This window comes from Oncorhynchus gorbuscha, linkage group LG11 (assembly GCF_021184085.1).
Source record: "Oncorhynchus gorbuscha isolate QuinsamMale2020 ecotype Even-year linkage group LG11, OgorEven_v1.0, whole genome shotgun sequence".
Lineage (NCBI taxonomy): Eukaryota > Metazoa > Chordata > Actinopteri > Salmoniformes > Salmonidae > Oncorhynchus > Oncorhynchus gorbuscha.
This window is the reverse complement of record NC_060183.1, coordinates 27,367,998-27,387,761: the sequence shown is the minus strand read 5'-3', so window position 1 is coordinate 27,387,761 and position 19,764 is coordinate 27,367,998. Positions and strand designations below refer to the sequence as shown.

Here is a 19,764-nt window from a genome sequence, read left to right as displayed (position 1 = left end):
ACCAGAGCAAAACAAATAACTACACATCCCCTCTGCATTCAAGCAGCCCTTCGCAGCAGATTCTGATCGGGTCTAAGAAAATATGCACCCATTCTCGGTGGTTGAGAAGAATAGGGGGTTTCAGGACCGTGTGAAAGTGCTTGTGCCACATTACGAACTTGGCTCTCTCGCACTGACTTCAGCAAACAAGCAGTACCCGCTCTACAAGCAAGCTGAAGCAGAAGTCGTCAATGAATTGGCTAATGCACCCGGTGTTGTGCTCATTACAGGTGGATGGACCTCCAGGGCTTCTTAACAGTGACAGCGCATCACATTACCCCAGAGGGTGAAATGAGAAGTACGTGCTACAGACACGCCACCTTTATGAGTCACACAAGTGCATTTCTCTATTTGTAAGAGAACCTTATAGCATAGGTCTACGCAATGTCAGCCATGTTTACATATTGATTTCAAACAAATATTGCACTTTATTTTTGTGTTAATTTAAGAAACTACAAAGTGTTGGTTTTCCTGATTGTGCTCTTATCGGGCATTATATGACTTATGATCATATACTGAACAAAAATATAAATCAACATGTAAAGTGTTGGTCCAATGTTTCATGACCTGAAATAAAAGACCCCAGAAATGTGTTTACATCCATGTTAGTGAGCATTTCTCCTTCCACCTGACAGGTGTGGCTTATCAAGAAGCTAATTAAACAGCATGATCACCACACAGACCACTTTAAAAATGAGCAGTTTGTTACACAACACAATGTCCACAGATGTCTCAAGATTGAAGTCGTATGCAATTTGCATGCTGACTGCAGGAATGTCCACCAGAGCGGTTGCCAGAGAACTGAATGTTCATTTCTGTACCAGAGAATTTGGCTGTATGTCCAACCAGCCTCACAACAGCAGAACACGTGTAACCATACCAGCCCAGGAACTCCACATCCGGCTTCTTCCCCTGCGGGATCGTCTGACACCAGCCATTGGCACAGCTAAGGAAACTGGGTTTGCACAACCAAATAATGTCTGCACAAACAGTCAGAAACCGTCTCGGGGAAGTGCATCTCCGTGCTCGTCGTCCTTCCCATGGTCTTGACCTGACTGCAGTTTGGCATCATAGCCAACTTCAATGGGCAAATGCTCAACTTCGATGGCAACTAACACACTGGAGAAGTGTGCTCTTCATGGATGAATCCCAGTTTCAACTGTACCGGGCAGATGAAACATGTTGAAAGGACCTGTACACAATTCTGGATAGATGAAAATGTCCCAGTGGCCTGCATACTCAGACATGTCACCCATTGAGCATGTTTGGGATGCTCAGTAAGACAGCATGTTCCAGTTTGCACCAATATCCAGCAACTTCACACAGCCATTGAAGAGGAGTGGGACAACATTCCACAATCAACAGTCAGATCAACTCATTACAAAGGAGAAGTGCGAGGCAAATGGTGGTTACACCTGATACTGACTGGTTTTCTGATACACATTTTGGGGATAATTGTGAGGTGGAAACTTTCCGTGGGAATATAAAGCAAATTAATATTGAGTTGATTTTTACAGGGACAGTGCACATTAATCAAAGTTTCAGTAAAAGTGCCGGTTTTAGCCAGCCGGCTACTTTTCAACCGCAGTCCCTGGGCAGGTTATTAAAAACAATTACAATATAGACAATCATTGAGCAGTGAGCACACGCAGCGCAACATAGGACAAGCAAGACGTAGCATACAGACAGAGCAACATAGAACAAAAAGCAGCCAGATAAAATTCATAAAAGCAACAAAGTGTTTCCACACCTCACAAGCTACAGACATGGAAAGCGGCAATACACCGCTAGGGATTATGATCACAAATCTGATTGACCTTTAGCCATGTATTCATACATTTTGTTAAAGTGTGATAGGTGGTGCAGTTGTGTGTGTGTGTGTGTCTGATGGAAGTGTATTCCAGACATGGGAAGCTCTCACAGAGAAAGCGTATTTAATAAAGGTGCTTTTCCTTAAGGGAACTATAGTCAACTCTCATCGCAGACCTTATGGCAGCAGATCCACATGTTTGGGTTTTCTGTTTAACAACAATACTGAGTTCAGGAGCTCATGCTTTCTGAGGATGTAACAGTGATGATTGCTATTGGGCTTCCTATCAAGCACTTTGAGAGCCTGTTTGTAGACAGACTGAATAGCCATCCTCAACAAGGTTAATACCACTTAAATGTAGAGGTTTTTGCATTGGATATATTTACCATACAGAAACAAATATTATACCTTATTCATAAGTAGACATAATTGGAAATTATTAAATCCTTCCAAAAAAAAAAATAAAAACATTTAGTTACGAATTGAACTTCAAATGAGTCACATGGGATGATTTCATTGGATAAAAGGGATTATTGATTGATCCATCGCATCTCCCAGTAACATTTTCAACATACATCTGTAAAATGATAGTCTATAAATTAAAGCTTTGGCTGTCTTCCTCTCAGGCTTCCATGTCTTCTCCCTGGACTTCCTCAATGTCCAATTTTTGAACATCAGACTCTGAGGCCTCATCTTCACAGTTACTTTCCTACCTTGTTGAGTGCAAAAAGACTCAAATTTCCCTGGATGGTCACCAAATTGTCAACCCTTGTATTGGTTAGCCTGTTGCGTGCTTTGGTGTGTGTGTTCCCAAACAAGGACCAGTTGCCCTCTGAAGCGGCTGATGTTGGTGGGATTTGGAAGACGGTGGAGGCAACAGGGGAAAGAGCCTCAGATCCACAAAGTCCCTTCCACCAGATGAGACATGTTGGCACAACTGCCATATTGAATCTCCATCCCAAAGCCCTTGCTTGGAAGCGTACTTTACCAGACCTCCAAGAACCTTGCCCTCATCTAGGCCATGGTGGTGAGATACGGTAGTGATGACACTATAAGCCTTGTTGATCTCTGCACCAGACAGGATAATCTTGCCAGCATACTTGGGGTCTAAAATGTACACTGCGGCGTGTATGGGCTGCAGGCAGAAGTCTTCACGCTTTTGATGCAATTCAGAACTGCAGTTTCCTCTGCTTGGAGTTCGCAGGGCAGTGAAGTGGGCAGGGTGGTACAGATTTCTTGAATTACACCTGCAAGCAGAGTCTGAACATCAAACAGAATGGCATTGTCTCCCTCAATCTGTGCAATGGCTACTGCTATAAGTTTCAAGATTTTCAGGCTGCTTACCACTCTCTCCCAAAAAACATCATCCAGGAGGATCCCCTTGATGCGGCTGTCCATATCGGCACTACTGATAGGGCCAATTCTTGGAGACTCCTTCCCCTCCAGGAGACTGTCAAACATGACAACACCACCCCAATGAGTGTTGCTGGGCAGCTTCCATGTGGTGCTCGTATTCTTCTCACTTTGCTTTGTGAGGTAGATTGCTGCTATAACTTGAAGACGCTTTACATACCTAACCATTTCCTTGGCTCTCTTGTAGAGTGTATCCATTGTTCAGTGCCATGATATCCTTGAGGAGCAGATTCAATGCATGAGCAGCACAGCAGCCTTCATGTTAGCAGCATTGTCTGTCACCAGTGCAAATACCTTCTGTGGTTCAAGGTCATTGATGACTGCCTTCAGCTCATCTGCAATGTAGAGACCGGTGTCTGTTGTCCCTTGTGTCTGTGCTCTTGTAGAATACTGGTTGAGGGGTAGAGATGTAGTTAATTATTCCTTGCCCACGAACATTCGACCACCCATCAGAGATGATTGATTTCTCTGATTTGCTTGACCTTCACTAAACTCTGTTTAACTCCGCATCCAGCAAATGAGTAGATCAAGCATTTCTGGTTGGAGGGGTGTATGCTGAGCGAAGAACATTCAGAAATCTCTTCCAATACACATTGCCTGTGAGCAGCGGTGAACCAGTTGAATGTCTTGCTCGAGCTGTGTATGCATCCGACTACATTCCTCCATTGAGTCAAAAATAACTTCTGATTCCAGGAGGACCATGAGCTGTTGCTATCAATAAGGTGTCTGATTAATCATTTTCACCTCAAATAGAAGTAGAGGGACTTTTGTCAGAGGTTGCTTGTTGTGAGCGCTGAGGGAACTTGATGCACTTGGCCAGATAATTCTGCATCTTTGTTGCATTCTTCACATATGATTTGGCACAGTATTTGCAAATGTACACAGCTTTTCCTTCTACATTAACTATGGTGAAATGACTCCACCCATCAGATAGTGCCAGTGGCATTATCCTGTAAAGATTAGAAAAACAATTGTAAAAAGAAAATAAAATAAAAAAATATTCCATGTACAGATAAATAGTTAGGCAGTTAGATTAAACAACTCCTTTGTAAGAAATGTTGTAAAATGAAAAATGTATGGAAACAGGCGAATTAACACTCCTCAGCAGGCTCAAGCAAGATAAAACCCACATGATCGCAAAAAACCTAACTAGCAGAAATTGTTAACAAGTTAGAAATTACTTTAAACTCTTTGCTGTATGCTACTATTTACTAATTAACAAAAAATAATGTCATAAAATATATTCACCCCACCCAGTATTGTAATCAAAACTTACCAGAAAGCATGTAGTCCTTGGCTCAGACAGTGTAGTAGTGTGGGCTCAATAGCATATCATTAGTGTGCAAGAACTTGAGAAACAGCTGTACATGTGATTGAAGAATGCACTGTGCATGCAGAGGGTTGCAATTCCATTGGGGATAGTTTAACCGAAATATGCCACAAAACCTAGAATTGCCTAATTTGTATCCCACAAAAAAGGTTCACCGTTATAAGCTAATATTTTTAAGCAAAATCCCCCAAATTCAAGGGCTTAACTTCCCATGGAAAGTTCCCGACCCTTTGCAACGCTATCCACGTCCACACCTTTTTTTAAAGGTATATGTGACCAACAAATTCACATCTATATTCCCAGTCATAGATTTGAAATGAATGTATTTATCCCGATTGACTGATTTCCTTATATGGACTGTAACTCAGTAAAATCTTTGAGAAAATCTGCATGTTGCGTTTATATTTTTGTTCAGTATATATAGAATCTGGACCAACACTTTATATTCTCTTAAATAATCAAAAATGAGTTCCATTAGACTGGAATTGGAGGCAAATGATTACAAATACAAACACACAGAACTATCTGGCTATACTGCCCTGAGCATGCAGTTCTGCAAACTAGTACAGAAGCACATACACTCACGTCATGATCAGCACATTAACACACCTGTACTCTTTGCATTATTGTGGATAACCTGGAAAACAAACACCACATGCCTCCCCCACACACCCACCCCTACCTGGTGACGAGAGCGGAGATGATGTCGGTGATGTCAGAGTTGAGCTTGGTGAGCAGCTCCTCCATTGGGCCAGGCAGAGGTAGCTGCTGGGTCAGGTGTTCGGCCCGCCGGATCTGCTGCCGGTTCTGCCAGATCAGGTCCGCTAGCTTTTCACACCTGGAGAGAGAAACAAGAACAAGCCCCCAAGAAAACACACATAAGCAGAGATGCACACACAAAAAAAAAACAGAATCAGAGTGAGGGATGGGAAAGCGGTTTGTGTTCAATTTGTAAAGGAGAGTGGCTAGAGAGAGAGAGACTAAGTGGCACACCAGCGCCAGGAGCGCTAAAGCACCCCACCCCGCCACCCAAGAGGAGCGTCGCCAGCATCGACTGCAATGGACAGCTGGGAGTGTGTGTGGTGGGACTCACCAGGACTGCAAGACATCCAGTCCCCCCTCAGTGGGTCCCCCGTTGCCGGCCAGCTGCTGACGTCTCTTCCACTGGATCAGCTCCTCATCCAGGATCAGTGTCTGCTGCTTCCTCAGCTGGCCCAGAGTCTTCTGGTGCTTCTCCGCCAGGTCCTACACACACACAAAATAAAAAATAATAATTTAAAATAAAATGTTACTTTTTAAAAAATTGCAAACGCACACAAATGGAGAGACACACGCAAGCTGTAAAGAAAATATGTGCATGTTCCCACCAGTGGCATGTTTTTTTGTGGATAAAAAAAAACAGTCAGCTCAAGTACACACAAAATGTACTTTATTGCTTAAGTTTTCATGTACCGAATAAAAATCTGAAGTTCAACATGTTTCCAGATTTTTTAAAATCTACCGATAGTTTTGTCACAAAAACTGTTGCGTTAAATAGCAAATGTGCCTACTCTGGTCTTGGCATGTGCACTCTAGCCAACAGCTGGCAGATACAGTGTGGGTAGGCTAGTCTACATGATGACATTATTATGGATAATAGAAAGAAGAGTTTACTTGTCTAACGGCATCAATCATCATGTCACCAGAATAAGACCCTCCATATTTATTGGAAAGGAGCATCAAGCTCATAACCATGCACTTCCACTACCCTGTGTAGAACTTATTTTTTGTATTTTACCACCCCTTTCTCCCCAATTTCGATCAATACGTCCTCCGAAACATCCCCCGCCAAACCCCACTTAACAATGGGAGCCAGTCGCACCAATCTGTCGGAGGAAAAACCGTTCAACTGACGACCGAGGTCAGTCTGCAGGCGTCCAGCACGCCACGAGGAATAGCTAGAGCGCGATGAGCCAAGTAAAGCCAATCCAATCTAGTAGTATTGAATGTCTTGCTTGTGTATGCACTGTATATCTTCCAGTCTGTTTCTGCAGTGTGTGTGTGTGTGTTTAGTAGCGTACCAGTCTGTATTTCTGCAGTGTGTTGGCCTCCCTGGTGAGCCAAGCCTCCACGGTGGCTCTCTTGGCCTGCAGGCTGGTCTCCCTCTGGGTTCGCTCTTCTGCCGGCACGGCTGACAGACTGCTCAACTGGGCTACAGAGTGGAGGGAAAGGGGGGGGGGGAGGAGGAGGAAGAAGATGAGAGGAGGGAGGTTGAAGGAGAAGGGGAGGTGGTGGCATGGGTAAATACATATAATTTCCCCGTTACATACACCCACCCGAAGAGCTATTATACAGAGTATGCAGGCTTTTACTTTAACCACTAACAGGGTTGATCAACTCTAACATGATTCAGCTCATCAAGGCCCTGAGGCGCGGTCGATTAGTTGAATCTGGGTCGTATTCATTAGGCACAACATGGAAGAAAACAGCGTGAAATGGAGAGGAACTACCTGAACTTGTCCAACAAGAAATGCTTGTTTTGGTTGCAAAACGTTTTGCTACAGTGTGCCCAAGTGGGTTAATCCCTCCAGGAATGCATTGAGAAGCGCTCCTGTAATATAGGCAGTCAGCGTCTCACCCTGGATGCGCAGGTTCTCCTGGTACTGGATGATGAAATACTCCTGGTTGTGCTGCAGCTTGCGCAGCTCGTTCTCAGTCTCCTGCGTGGACACGCGCAGCTCCTCAAACGTCTGGTTGATCTGCTGGTGCCTCTGGGACAGGCTGTCCATGGTCCCACCCCCACCGCCACTCCCGACGGCCTGCCAGTGGGGAGAGAGGCCGTGAGAGAGCAGTCCAATTGGATGACAGAGCTCCAGCAGGATGAAGTATAGTCAAGGCCGCCAGGGGCCCGTTCAACAGAGAGCGACATCATAGAACAAACATTTTGTACAATTGATATGATTTGCTGTCTTGTAGAATAGGGAGTCATTCCAGCTCTATAAACTCTGTGTGTGCGTAAGTCTCACATTGTTGGCCTCCTGCACCAGCCTCTGCTCCGAGTGAAGGATGTGCTTGATGCAGCGCACCAGCTCAAGAGGACAGCGGTCATAAGTGCTCTGAGGAAGGAAAGGATGCATTTGTCATACAAACACACACACACAAGTGTACACACAGAAACAGCTGCAGACACAAGGGGATGCACTTCAGTACCCTTCGCTAAAAGGAGGTAATTGAGAAAGGGAGCAAACTCCTCCGTTCGCCTACTACCGAATTGACACCCGTCTCGACCACTTATCGGTTTCCAGAGGAGAGGAGGACGGAGGAGTAAAAAAGGGCAGACTTTTGTCTAATTGAGAATCTCCCACACATACACATGAAGAAACAGCTGCACTATGACGAAGTGGACATGGCCACTGCCGTCACCCCAGTTGCATTGGCTGCTGTTCCAATACGGAGCCCTGCACCACCAGGGGAGTTAGAACATACTGCATACATACTCTAACAAGGCTAACTCAATCAGATCAATCAACTGAAATGGGTTTTGTGGGCTAACATCAGTGTTGACGCCAGGCATTTGTAACACTACCACTTGACCCTCGAAGCAGTGACAATTTCATACCACGTTGTGAAGTTAGTGAGTGCTACAGAGAAACGCCTTTGGAATTTTCCTAATCCTCTGCTTCATTTCAAGGTGCCAAAAATTCAGTGTGAGCCAACGCCGGATTAGCCACCTCCTGCTGTAACAGTCTTGGGCCATAATTAGGCACCTAACGGAAGAAAACCCAGACCTGCCCATTTAGAGAAGCTTGTTTTCATCTTTCAGTGCAGAAACGCTGCATCCCTTAACTTCTTGGTGACTGGGGGGGCGTAGTTGAGTAGCTTGGATGAATACAGTGCCCAGAGTAAACTGCCTGCTACTCAGCCATAAAAGCTAGAATATGCATATGTGGATAGAAAACACTGAAGTTTCTAAAACTGTTTGAATGATGTCCGAGTATAACAGAACTCATATGGCAGGCGAAAAACTGAGAAAAAAATCCAACCGGGAAGTGGGAAATCTGATGTTGGTTGTTTTTCCATCTCATTCCCTATTGAAGATACAGTGGGATATTGGTCATATTGCACTTCCTAAGGCTTCCACTAGATGTCAAGTCTTTAGAACTTTGAGGCTTCTACTGTGAAGTGGGTCCGAATGAGAGAGGAATGAGTCAGAGGTCTGGCAGAATGCTTTGAGCTCTTGACACGCGGTCATGTGAGAGTTAGCTCGCGTTCCATTGCTTTTCTACAGACAAAGGAATTCTCCGGTTGAAATATTATTGAAGATTTGTTAAAAACATCCTAAAGATTGATTCTATACTTAGTTTGACATGTTTCTACGGTCTGTAACGGAACTTTTTGGACTTTGTCCGACCTTTCGTCTGGACTTGCACGCGTTTGGATTTGCTCACCAAACGCCCTAACAAAGGAAGGTATTTGGACATAAATTATTAACTTTATCAAACATTTATTGTGGAACTGGGATTCCTGAGAGTGCATTCTGATGAAGATCAAAGGTAAGTGAATATTTATAATGCTATTTCTGCCTAATGTTGACTACATAACATGGCGGATATCTCTTTGGCTGGTTTGGGCTTTGAGCGCCGTACTCATAGATTATTGCATGGTGTGCTTTTTCCGTAAGTAAAAAAAAAAGAAATCTGACACAGCGGTTGCATTAAGGAGAAGTTAATGTAAAGTTCCATGTATAATAGTTGTATCTTTTCTCAATGTTCATTATGAGTATTTCTGTCAATTGATGTGGCTCTCTGCAAAATCACCGCATGTTTTGGAACTACTGAACATAACACGCCAATGTAAAATGAGATTCTTGGATATAAATATGCACTTTATCGAACAAAACATGTATTGTGTAACATGAAGTCATGAGTGTCATCTGATGAAGATCAAAGGCTAGTGATTAATGTTATCTATATTTCTGCTTTTTGTGACTCCTCTCTTTGGCTGTAAAAGTGGCTGTGTTTTTCTGTGACTTGGTGGTGACCTAACAATCGTTTGTGGTGCTTTCACTGTAAAGCCTTTGTTAAATCAGGCACTGTGGCTGGATTAATGAGAATTGTATCTTTAAAATGGTGTAAAATACTTCTATGCTTGACAAATTTTAATTATGAGATTTTTGTTGTTTTGAATTTGGCGCCCTGCACTTTCACTGGCTGTTGGTGGGGTGGGACACTACCGTCCCAAATATCCCAGAGAGGTTAATGAACACAAACTAGCGTAGGTGTCTCTCCCATAAAGGTAGAGTGTTATAACTACAGACAGGCATTTCTATGGAACCTCAATGGTGCATCAACCTAAAACAGAGACGTTAGGTTCGCTTCAAGATGCTACACGATAAGTTCATTTTTTTTGGTGGTTTTTTTTTGGGGGGTAGGCATAGTCTCCTGTGCTGGAGACTCCTGTGCTGGAGAACCAGAAGACATGTAATTCAAGCTGTAGCTCAGTTGGTAGAGCATGGCGCTTGTAACGCCAGGGTAGTGGGTTCGATCCCCGGGACCACCCATACGTAGAATGTATGCACACATGACTGTAAGTCGCTTTGGATAAAAGCGTCTGCTAAATGGCATATTATTTATTATTATTTATTTATTATTTACTACTTGGGGTGCACACTCTAGCCCCTTTGGTCTCTAACCTTAAGCTGGCTGGCGTAGTGTCCCAGTTTGATCTTGAGCAGGAAGCCGTCCTCCCCCACTTGGTGCTCGGCCTTCCTCTGCAGCTCCTGCACCAGGCTGTCCAGCAGACGCTTGGCCTTCAGCTCATCCTGGGGGTTCTCCAGCTCCACAGAATCCCTGGGTTGCCCGGGTCAGGGGTCAAACAGACAACATCAGAAGTACTAAGTTGCGGGACATGGGTTTATATACTCATTATCCATGCCTTCATCTCCAGCTCTCTAAATGTAGCACACACAGGCACTATTTTGTCCTGTGTAACCTTCTGTGTTTTTCGCACAACATTGTTTTCTCACGTGCACACAAGTACTACAGATGTAGACTAGCTCCATAGCCATAGCCATTTCCAGCACATACACATTGATGTGAAATCTTAAAATGTGCTACTGTCCCTGTCAAATTAGACTCAATTCCTTAGAAACACACAAGCACACACATTTAGCCTAAAATTCTCCGGGTTTCCAGGTCCCTAAGAGACCCTAATTTTTTTTACATGATCTTTACATGATCAACAATCAGATGTGCAAACAAGACAAGACTCCTTTTCTTGTACAGTCATATACACACTAATGTTTAACCTTAAATTCTCCACTGTTTGGAAGTGAACGAAAACTGTCAAGACCCACTCAAGACTACAGAGAATAAGCGAAAAAATAACTAACAAATGCCATTGCTACCGCTCTTGTGCACACACCCGCATGCAATACATATTTCACCCTGTTCTCAGTCAGTGCACTTTGCAACAACTGTTTTGTGGCTAAGTCAAAGCATCATTCAGTTGAAGCTTGTCAAATGAAAAATGATACTCTGCATGAGCAGTGCATATCATGCCCTTGTTAAAGCAAGGCCAATGCAAATTCAAGTCTCAAGTAAAATACCTGTGTGTGGGACATTTAAGCACCTATTTGAGTGTGTGCATGATTGTCCACAATTTGTATAAAAATAAATAAACTGAAGCCTATATTAAGACATGCATTAGGACTGCAGCCATCAATATGATCGATAAGACTAACCTGGATAAATAAAAGAGGGGAAAAGGGATAAAAGCCATGAGAAAAGTGGTGTAAACTCACCAGAGCTGCCCCTCGATCCACTGGGCCAGGTAGTGACGCACCTCTATGGGGAAGTGCTGTCCGTAGAGAGACTGCATCTGGTGCAGCGCATCCCCCTGCAACTGCTGGGCCTGAATCCACACCGCCATCCTCCTTCAGCGCCTTGCCACGAGCACACAAAGACACAGGAAGGAGGTGAGCGAGAGGGGTAGATGCAGAGAAGTGGAGAAAAGAGGGAGAGTGGAGGGGAGAGGCAGAGGGATGAGAGAATGTTAGAGTTGGTAGAGCAGAGCAGAGGGAGAGCAGAAGAGATAGGGTGAGTGAAGGAAATGGTGAGCGAAGGAAAGGGGAGAGGAGGAAGGAGGGTGAGTAGAGGAGAAGAAAAGATGGGACAAATAAATGAGGGAGAGCAGAGGAAACAGGTGAGGATGGAGGGAGAGTAGAGGAAAGGATAGTGTCCGAGATGCATGAAGGAAAAGTAAAGAGTAACGGGGAGACAGATGGGAAAAGTTTAAATTGTGTGTGGGGTGACAATAAAATAAATAGGCTGTGTGTCCTATCCTGGAGAAACTCTATGCTCCGGGCTGTCACCGGCAGAATGAGAAGGACCAGCAGCTGACAGACTCAGGATGTTGTTGACCAACAACCTCATTAAATCTGGACATGCAAAAACCTTACTCCAGCCAAGCCATTGCCAAAGCATTGGTTTAACAGGTGATGGGAAGTGTGCCATTGACTGAGCCTAAACCCACTCCTAAAACTCCTTTCCAAATCTGGTGCCAGCACTGGGTTAGGAGTGGAATGACAACTTAGCTAGTAGTCTTAGGCCAGAGTAGGCTTTAGCGATGCAGCCCAGTCTTTTGCATGGATAGAAGATACACACATCTTTTTCCAGGTTTCCAGTGTCAACTGGGATATGGATGCTGCCATTCCTCAAAGTTAGCAAAACCATATTGGCATACTCAAATGTATGGTCAAGGAACACTATTCTCGGTCCAGTAATTTGCCTTAAACTGCTGACATGAATGCAAAAGCTTGAAACACTAGTTAGTAGTATGCTTTGAGCCCAACAAGAATTCTTCAAACCCTTTTGCAGAAAATGTTTGTTTGCATGTTGTCTCATAAAAATCAAACCGCACATTCATCCACGAGCATTTCGCTACACCCGCAATAACATCTGCATGTGATCAATGCAATTTGATTTTAACACGCAATTCATGAAGCTAGCCATCAACACAATTAAGGGTTTTTGGCCAGTCTAAAAACCGTTCCATGTATAATCACTAGCTGTCCAAAAACTATTACTTGTATGGATAGGTAGCTGTATGAATGGCGTGTTTGCCATGTTTACAATGTATACAGTGTACGGAAACTGATGTATAATATAATACGAATGTGTGTGAGACAGCGTTGGACATGGAGCTTCATAGTACCACATCATGGAATGTCCATTTTGCAAGCATTTGATTTCGCTTTCGGGTTTAGCCAGCTGATTGACAGTTATACTTCTGTTGTGATAAACAGTTTAGCTAGCTATAACTAGGCACAATATAGTTTGTGATCTGGCCAACTAACTTAGTTGCCTACTGTAACTAGTGTCTTTGCTTTAACTAACTTTACTGCTAGCACCGTTAGGGAATGCTCCAAGGCAAGCGTTTCACGGTTAAGTCTACATGCGTTGTATCCGGCACATGTGTGATATTTGTATTTGATTCAAAGCTAGGTAGCTAACTAGCTCAGTTAGCCAGCTAACTATTTAGCTAAGTGAGTATTGTTAAAGTACATAGATAAACTAGCTAACGTTACCTAGCCTGTTTGCCAGTGAAAACATGCGTGTTGGTAGCAGCTACTGTAGCTAACTAACGCTAGCTATCTGATTACGTTAGTTGGACGACACATATAACCAACGAGATAGTTAGTTAGGACCTTAGAAATAAAATGCAAATCGTGCATTAGGTTGCAGGCTAGCTAACGTCAGTCAAGTTAGTTTACAAATATTTCGAAATGTAAAGAAAAACATGAGTGCAATCAGTCGCTTACCTATATCCAGACAGCAAATCAGATTTAGATCATAGGGCACAGGAAACACCAAAACTAAGCCCTTCAAAACGTTTTGTGTTTAACGTTCCCTAACTAGCTAATGTTACCCAGAATGTTGCGGTTTATCATATCGAACCATTACCGGTATCGTAATGGCCAGTTTTCAATTTGCTAGGCAAGAAAATCAACTAGCAACCAGCTGTTGCTGCTACTATATAGCTAACTAAATAACGTTAGCATAAAACTATTTGCATGCACCACCCACTTCCGGGGAGAATTCTCGTTTTGGTTATAGCAGCGCTACCTCCTCCGTCTTATATAGCTAGCTAAAATATGCTGACGTTATTTATATAAGCTTGTTAACACAAAGCCATGCAAGTGTAACACCAACTACAATGTAGACCCTAAATACATTGGTACGGGTGGGGGCATATTGTAATGTATTTCCGCTCTAGTCTAATAAAACTGAGACAATTCTTTGTTCTGTTGTTATTATTGGTCCAGCTTCATCAGAAGCATATCCTAAAGACGCAGCTCTGGTTTCTCCTACGTGGTAATGATGAGTCGTTCGCGAATGAACGGATCTTTTTTCGGGGAGCGAATCGTATCGGTGAAGGCCATTCAGTTGGCTCCCTGATTTGCATCCTACTACTACTGCTTTATGAGCTCAAGGCAAAGTTTTTCTGCAGATAAGAGACAATAATTATCTACAGAGGATGAATCCTCACTACAGAAGCAATACATAGTGGGGAGAGCGCATCAATCTGGTCCACGCGGATGTTTGCAGTGCGTGAAAAAAAACGTAGTTTCGCATTTTTTAAAATTGTTCTAGGTCGATTTTTAAGCATTTTGAACGAAGAGCCGTTTGGTAGCCAAATGAGCCGGCTGACTAATACGACTCGGTCTGCTCATCACTATTTCGCGGGAAGGTACTCGAATAGCCTCCAGACTCTTCACTTGGCTTCGTTTACAGTTCCCCCTCACATGGGGACAGTGGTGTAAACTTTAAAATACTTAAGATAAAATACTTTAAAATGCTACTTCAGTCGTTTTTTGGGGTATCTGTACTTTACTATTTACTACTTTTACTTCACTACATTTCTAAAGAAAATAATGCACCTTTTACCCCATAGATTTTCCCTGACACCCAAAAGTACTTGTTACATTTGGTCCAATCAGACACTTAACAAGAGAAAGTCCCTTGTCAACCCTACTGCCTCTGATCTGGCAGACTCACTAAACACAAATGCTTGGTTTGTCAAATATTGTGTTCGCTAGCCACAAATAAACAAAAATAAAATTATGCCATCTGCTTTGCTTAATATAAAGAATTTGAAATTATTTATACTTTTGATACTCAAGTATATTTTAGCAATTACATTTACTTTTGATACTTATTTTTCATTAAAACCAAATACTTTTAGACTTTTACTCAAGTAGTATTTTACTGGGTGACTAACTTTTACTTGAGTCATTTTCTATTAAGGTATCTTTACTTTTACTCAAGTATGGCATTTGCGTACTTTTTCCACCACTGCATTAAGCCACTGAAGGTGTTGTGGTTCTATTTCACTATAAGAAGTAGCTGTGTACAACCCATGGGCCTTACCCCCAATCTATCTCCTTAATGCTGAGTACCAAGCAGAGACGCATTGGGTCCCATTTCTACAGACTTTGGTTATGACTCAGCCAGGGATTGAACTGCAAATTAATTACTTAAAAATCATACAATGTGATTTTCTGGATTTTTGTTTTAGATTCCGTCTCTCACAGTTGAAGTGTACATATGATTAAAAAATGACAGACCTCTACATGCTTTGTAAGTAGGAAAACCTGCAAAATCGTCAGTGTATCAAATACTTGTTCTCCCCACTGTATGTCTTGAAAGGCTGAAGTCTTTGTAAATTATTCGAGACTTCCTCTGATACCGCCTGATATAGAAGTCCTGCAGGGAGTACAGCCCCTGTGATGTACTGGGTCATCCGCACCATCCTCTGTAGTGCTTTGCAGTCCGGGGTGGCGCATTTGCCATTCGAAGTGATAATGCAGCCAGTCAAGATGCTCTCGATGGTGCAGCTGTAGAACCTTTTGAGGAGCCGAGGGCCCATACCAAATCTTTTCAGCCTCCTGAGGGGGAAGAGGCGAGGTCATGCCCTCTTCACGACTGTGCAGGTGTGTGTGGATCATGTTAGGTCATTAGTGATGTGGATGCAAAGGAACTTGAAGCTCTCAACCTGCTCCACTACAGCCCTGTTGATGTAAATGAGGCGTGCTCTCCCCTCTTTCTCCTGTAGTTCATGATCAGCTCCTTGGTCTTATTGATGTTGAGGGAGAGGTTGCTGTCCTGGCACCACACTGCCAAGCCTCTGACCTCCTCACCATCGGTGATCAGGCCTACCGCCAGTGTCCCATCAGCAAACTTTATGATGTTGTTGGAGTCGTGTTTGGCCATGCAGTCGTGGGTAAACAGGGAGTGTAGGAGGGGATGAAACACGCACCTCTGAAGGGCCCTCGTGTTGAGAGTAAGTGTGGCAGAGGTGATGTTGCCTACCCTCCCCACTTGGGGCTAGTTAGAAAGTCTAGGATGCAGTTGCAGAAGGAGGTGTTCAGTCTCAGGGTCCCGAGCTTGGTGATGAGCCTGGAGGGGACTATGACGTTGAACGCTGAGCTGAAGTCTATGAACAGCATTCTCACATAGTTATTTCCCCTCTTGTCCAGGTGGGAGAGGGCAGTATCTTATGGATCTGTTGCAAATGGAATGCGAATTGAAGTGGGTCCAGGGTGTCTGGGATGATGATGTGTGTTATGACCAGCCTTTCAAAGCACTTCATAATTACATATCGGAGTGCTACAGGGTGATAATCATATAGGCAGGTTACCTTGGATTTCTTGGGAAACTGGGACAATGGTGGTCAGCTTGAAACACTTGCCTATGAATACAGCATAAAATGAATAGGCAAGTTAGTTTTGCATGGTCCGGTGCCGTGAGTGGGTGGAGATTTCACTTAATGACCAATGGAATGGACTAAAATGTACAAGCTCCCCCAATCCGAGGACACCAGGCCATGCTAAATTAACTTTCCCACTGCATCTCAGTACAAGAGGCGTCACTGTAGTCCCTGGTTCAAATCCAGGCTGCATCACATCTGGCTGTGATTGGGAGTCCCATAGGGCGGCGCACAATTGGCCCAGCATTGTCCAGGTTTGGCCAGGGTAGGCCGTCATTGTAAATAAGAATTTGTTCTTAACTGACTTGCCTAGTTCAATTTTAAAAACCCTGGCAGCTTAATTGAATCCCTTCAGTGAGCCTGTAACCTGAGGGGAGGTGTGTATAAACCACACCCCCATCAGCAGTAAAGTGGCTGTGTAGGTTATGGACAGAGTCCTCCATAAGTTTCTAGACATTGTAACTAAAGTTGTTGATGATGATGGTTCATGTCATCATTAGTATAGTTTAAGTTCAGAACAAGCAATTGTGTTTTCTATGATAAGGTCATTGTAACCCATCGAAGGCCCTGCCACGGTCCCATTAAACCAGGGGTGTCAAAGTCAAATGGACGGAGGGCCAAATAAAAAATTTAGCTACAAGCCGAGGGCCGGACTGTTCGAATGTTCATTGAAATTTTTTTAAATGACGCATATAGTCTAGTGAACCTAATTGAACCTACTGAAAACCTAACAAATATATTCCAATATGATCAGATAAATAAAGCAATATTTTCTTATGGCTCTGTCAGTAATCTTTAATTTTCAACAGACACAAAAGACAAATTTCCTTTATATAAAAATCCCCATAACATGAACATTAAATGAAAGAAACCGGTATTCAAGGCACCATCAGTAGCCTATATTTTCTATTTTAGCAAAAGTGGGCTAAATTTACTTCAAAGAAAAAAACAATAATAGCAATTTTCTATCATCCACTCAACTGAAATATTTTTAAAATATAATTGGATTGAAATACAATAAAATAAAGTGCAAAAATCTATTAATCAAAAACAACACTTTGTTTAAGGAGAAGTAACATGCAGTGAAAACAAATATTAAACTTTAACTTTTAAACTTGAACTGAGTAAAAACTCTAAATATGTGATTGCACAGTAATGTTCACTTGTTTGAGGTTGAGGGTGATACTTGGTGGTGTCCCATCTTTTCCACAAGTTCATCAATGTTCGGGGTAAGGCTCTGAGCTGAGGAAATCCTCAGAATTGAGTGGAGGTGTTCAGCAGTAAGTCGACTTCTGTGTGATGTTTTGTTCAAGTTCATCAAAGAAAACAGTTGTTCACACAGGTATGTGCTGCCAAACATAGACAACGTTTGAGCAGCCTGGATGCGCAGCTGGGGCATTGTGTCGGGGAGGAAACGGGCGAACTCCGCAGCACCCACTGCCGCATATTTTGCCCTCAGTGCATCATTGCATTGGAGGTCAATCAACTCCATTTGGAGGTTTGGTGGTGAGCTTTCCACGTCAACAGCAAATGGGTTACCGAGCAGTTCCAACCTGCTTTTTGTGCTTCAAAGTCAGCAAATCGGCGTCGAAAGTCAGCGGCAAGCATACCTATTTTATCAGCCAACTGTGCGTTCGGGAACGCACTGGTAGAGAGCTTCTCTTTCATGGTCTGGCAGCTGGGAAAGTGGCTCAAATTTTCTTTCCGCATCTGCGTCTCCCACAGAGTCAGTTTGGTTTTAAATGCCTTCACTGTACTGTACATATCAGAGATGACACGATCCCGACCCTGCAGCTGCAAGTTCATTGCATTCAGATGACTCGTAATGTCACACAGAAAAGCCATTTCACACAGAAACATTTCGTCTCGGAGTTGTGTTGTGTCTTTCCCTTTGCTGTCCAAGAACAGACAAATCTCCTCACGAAGCTCGAAACATCTTTGAAGCACCTTTCCCTGGCTTAGCCATCGCACCTCTGTGTGATAAGGCAAATCACCATGCTCCGTTTCTAACTCCGTCAGAAATGCCTTGAACTGGCGGTGATTCAAACCTTTGGCTCTGATAAAGTTAACTGTGCGCGTGATGATGCTCATTACATGCTCCATTTTCAAGGCTTTACCGCACAACGCTTCCTGGTGTATGATACAATGATAAGCTGTCAGCTCACCTGTCGCGTTTTCCTCTTGCATCTTTTCCCGTATCTTTGCCACCAGTCCGCTCCTGTGTCCACACATCGCAGGTGCTCCGTCGGTTGTCAAACCCACAAGTTTTTCCCAAGGCAGCTCCATCTCATTTACACATCTTGACACCTCTTCATACAAATCATGCCCCGTAGTTGTGCCATGCATAGGACGTAAAGCCAAAAACTCCTCTGTCACGCTTAGGCTGGAGTCCACTCCGCGGATGAAAATTGACAACTGGGCAATGTCAGAAATGTCGGTGCTCTCATCCACAGCCAAGGAATATGCAATGAAATCTTTTCCCTTTTTCACAAGCTGCTCTTTTAGATTGATGGACAACTGGTCTACTCTCTCGGCAATGGTGTTTCTGCTCAGACTCACATTTAAAAAGAGTTGCCTTTTTTCTGGGCAAACTTTCGTCACAAACTTTAATCATGCAGTTTTTGATTTAGCGATCTCTTCTGCCAAAATAAAACTGGCCTTGACAGCAGCCTGGCCTTGTGATTTGGCTTTTTTGAACAGAGCCTGTCGAGATTTGAGGCCTCGTTTTAATTCCTCTGCCTTTTGTAGCCTTTGTTCCATGTCCATATTCTTGTTTTTGTCCGCGTGTTTCGTTTCATAATGTCGTCTCAGATTATACTCTTTCAGTACCGCCACACTTTCTCCACACAGAAGACACACAGGTTTTCCAGCTACCTCCGTGAACAAATACTCCGACTCCCACCTTGTTTGAAACCCCCCGGTTCTCAGTGTCCACCTTCCGTTTTGCCATTTTTGATGGGTATCTGAAAGTTAATTTTACTGTGATGCTGACAACTGCTGTGCCAATAAATATTGAAATGAAGCAGCCTACTGCTCGGTGCGTCACCGTTGCATTGTGGGAAATGTAGTATTGGTGCGTGTAAAAGATCTGCGGGCTGCCGGCTTGCTGCGGTCTGCGGGCCGGTTCTAATAATAAATCAAGATCATCCCAGGGGCCGTAAAAAACCTTCTCGCGGGCCGGATGTGGCCCGCGGGCCTTGACTCTGACATATGTGCATTAAACAGAGAAAGTTATAGTGAAGATTGGGAGGGCTCTATTTGTTTCACCTGTATTCCCTCTCTGCATTCAGTGGCTGTTACGGAATAGGGAGAAATGATGATCCGGAACTATTGATCTTGAACATCATAGACCACTGTGAGAATGTTCACTCTCTCTGGCTGTGACAGACCACTCATGCCCTCTGCTGGACAGACCTGTCATACT

General features: G+C 43.5%; 1 protein-coding gene across 3 annotated transcripts in view; it reads right to left on the bottom strand.

Moving 5' to 3' along the window:
- LOC124048425 (signal transducer and activator of transcription 5B-like) overlaps positions 1–13,777 on the bottom strand; it is a 35,440-nt gene extending 21,663 nt beyond the window's left edge. For 2 of the 3 annotated variants that reach the window (XM_046369202.1, XM_046369203.1), the window contains exons 1-8: positions 13,393–13,777; positions 11,374–11,514; positions 10,264–10,420; positions 7,598–7,687; positions 7,210–7,390; positions 6,653–6,783; positions 5,686–5,837; positions 5,275–5,430 (exon numbers count right to left, since the gene is read on the bottom strand). In XM_046369202.1, coding sequence (XP_046225158.1) covers positions 5,275–5,430; positions 5,686–5,837; positions 6,653–6,783; positions 7,210–7,390; positions 7,598–7,687; positions 10,264–10,420; positions 11,374–11,501 — 995 coding nt within the window. In that variant the 5' untranslated portion in view covers positions 11,502–11,514; positions 13,393–13,777. The remainder of the gene's footprint in view (positions 1–5,274; positions 5,431–5,685; positions 5,838–6,652; positions 6,784–7,209; positions 7,391–7,597; positions 7,688–10,263; positions 10,421–11,373; positions 11,515–13,392) is intronic. The other variant, XR_006841211.1, reaches the window with a different exon arrangement.
- Between the last annotated feature and the right edge of the window lie 5,987 nt (positions 13,778–19,764).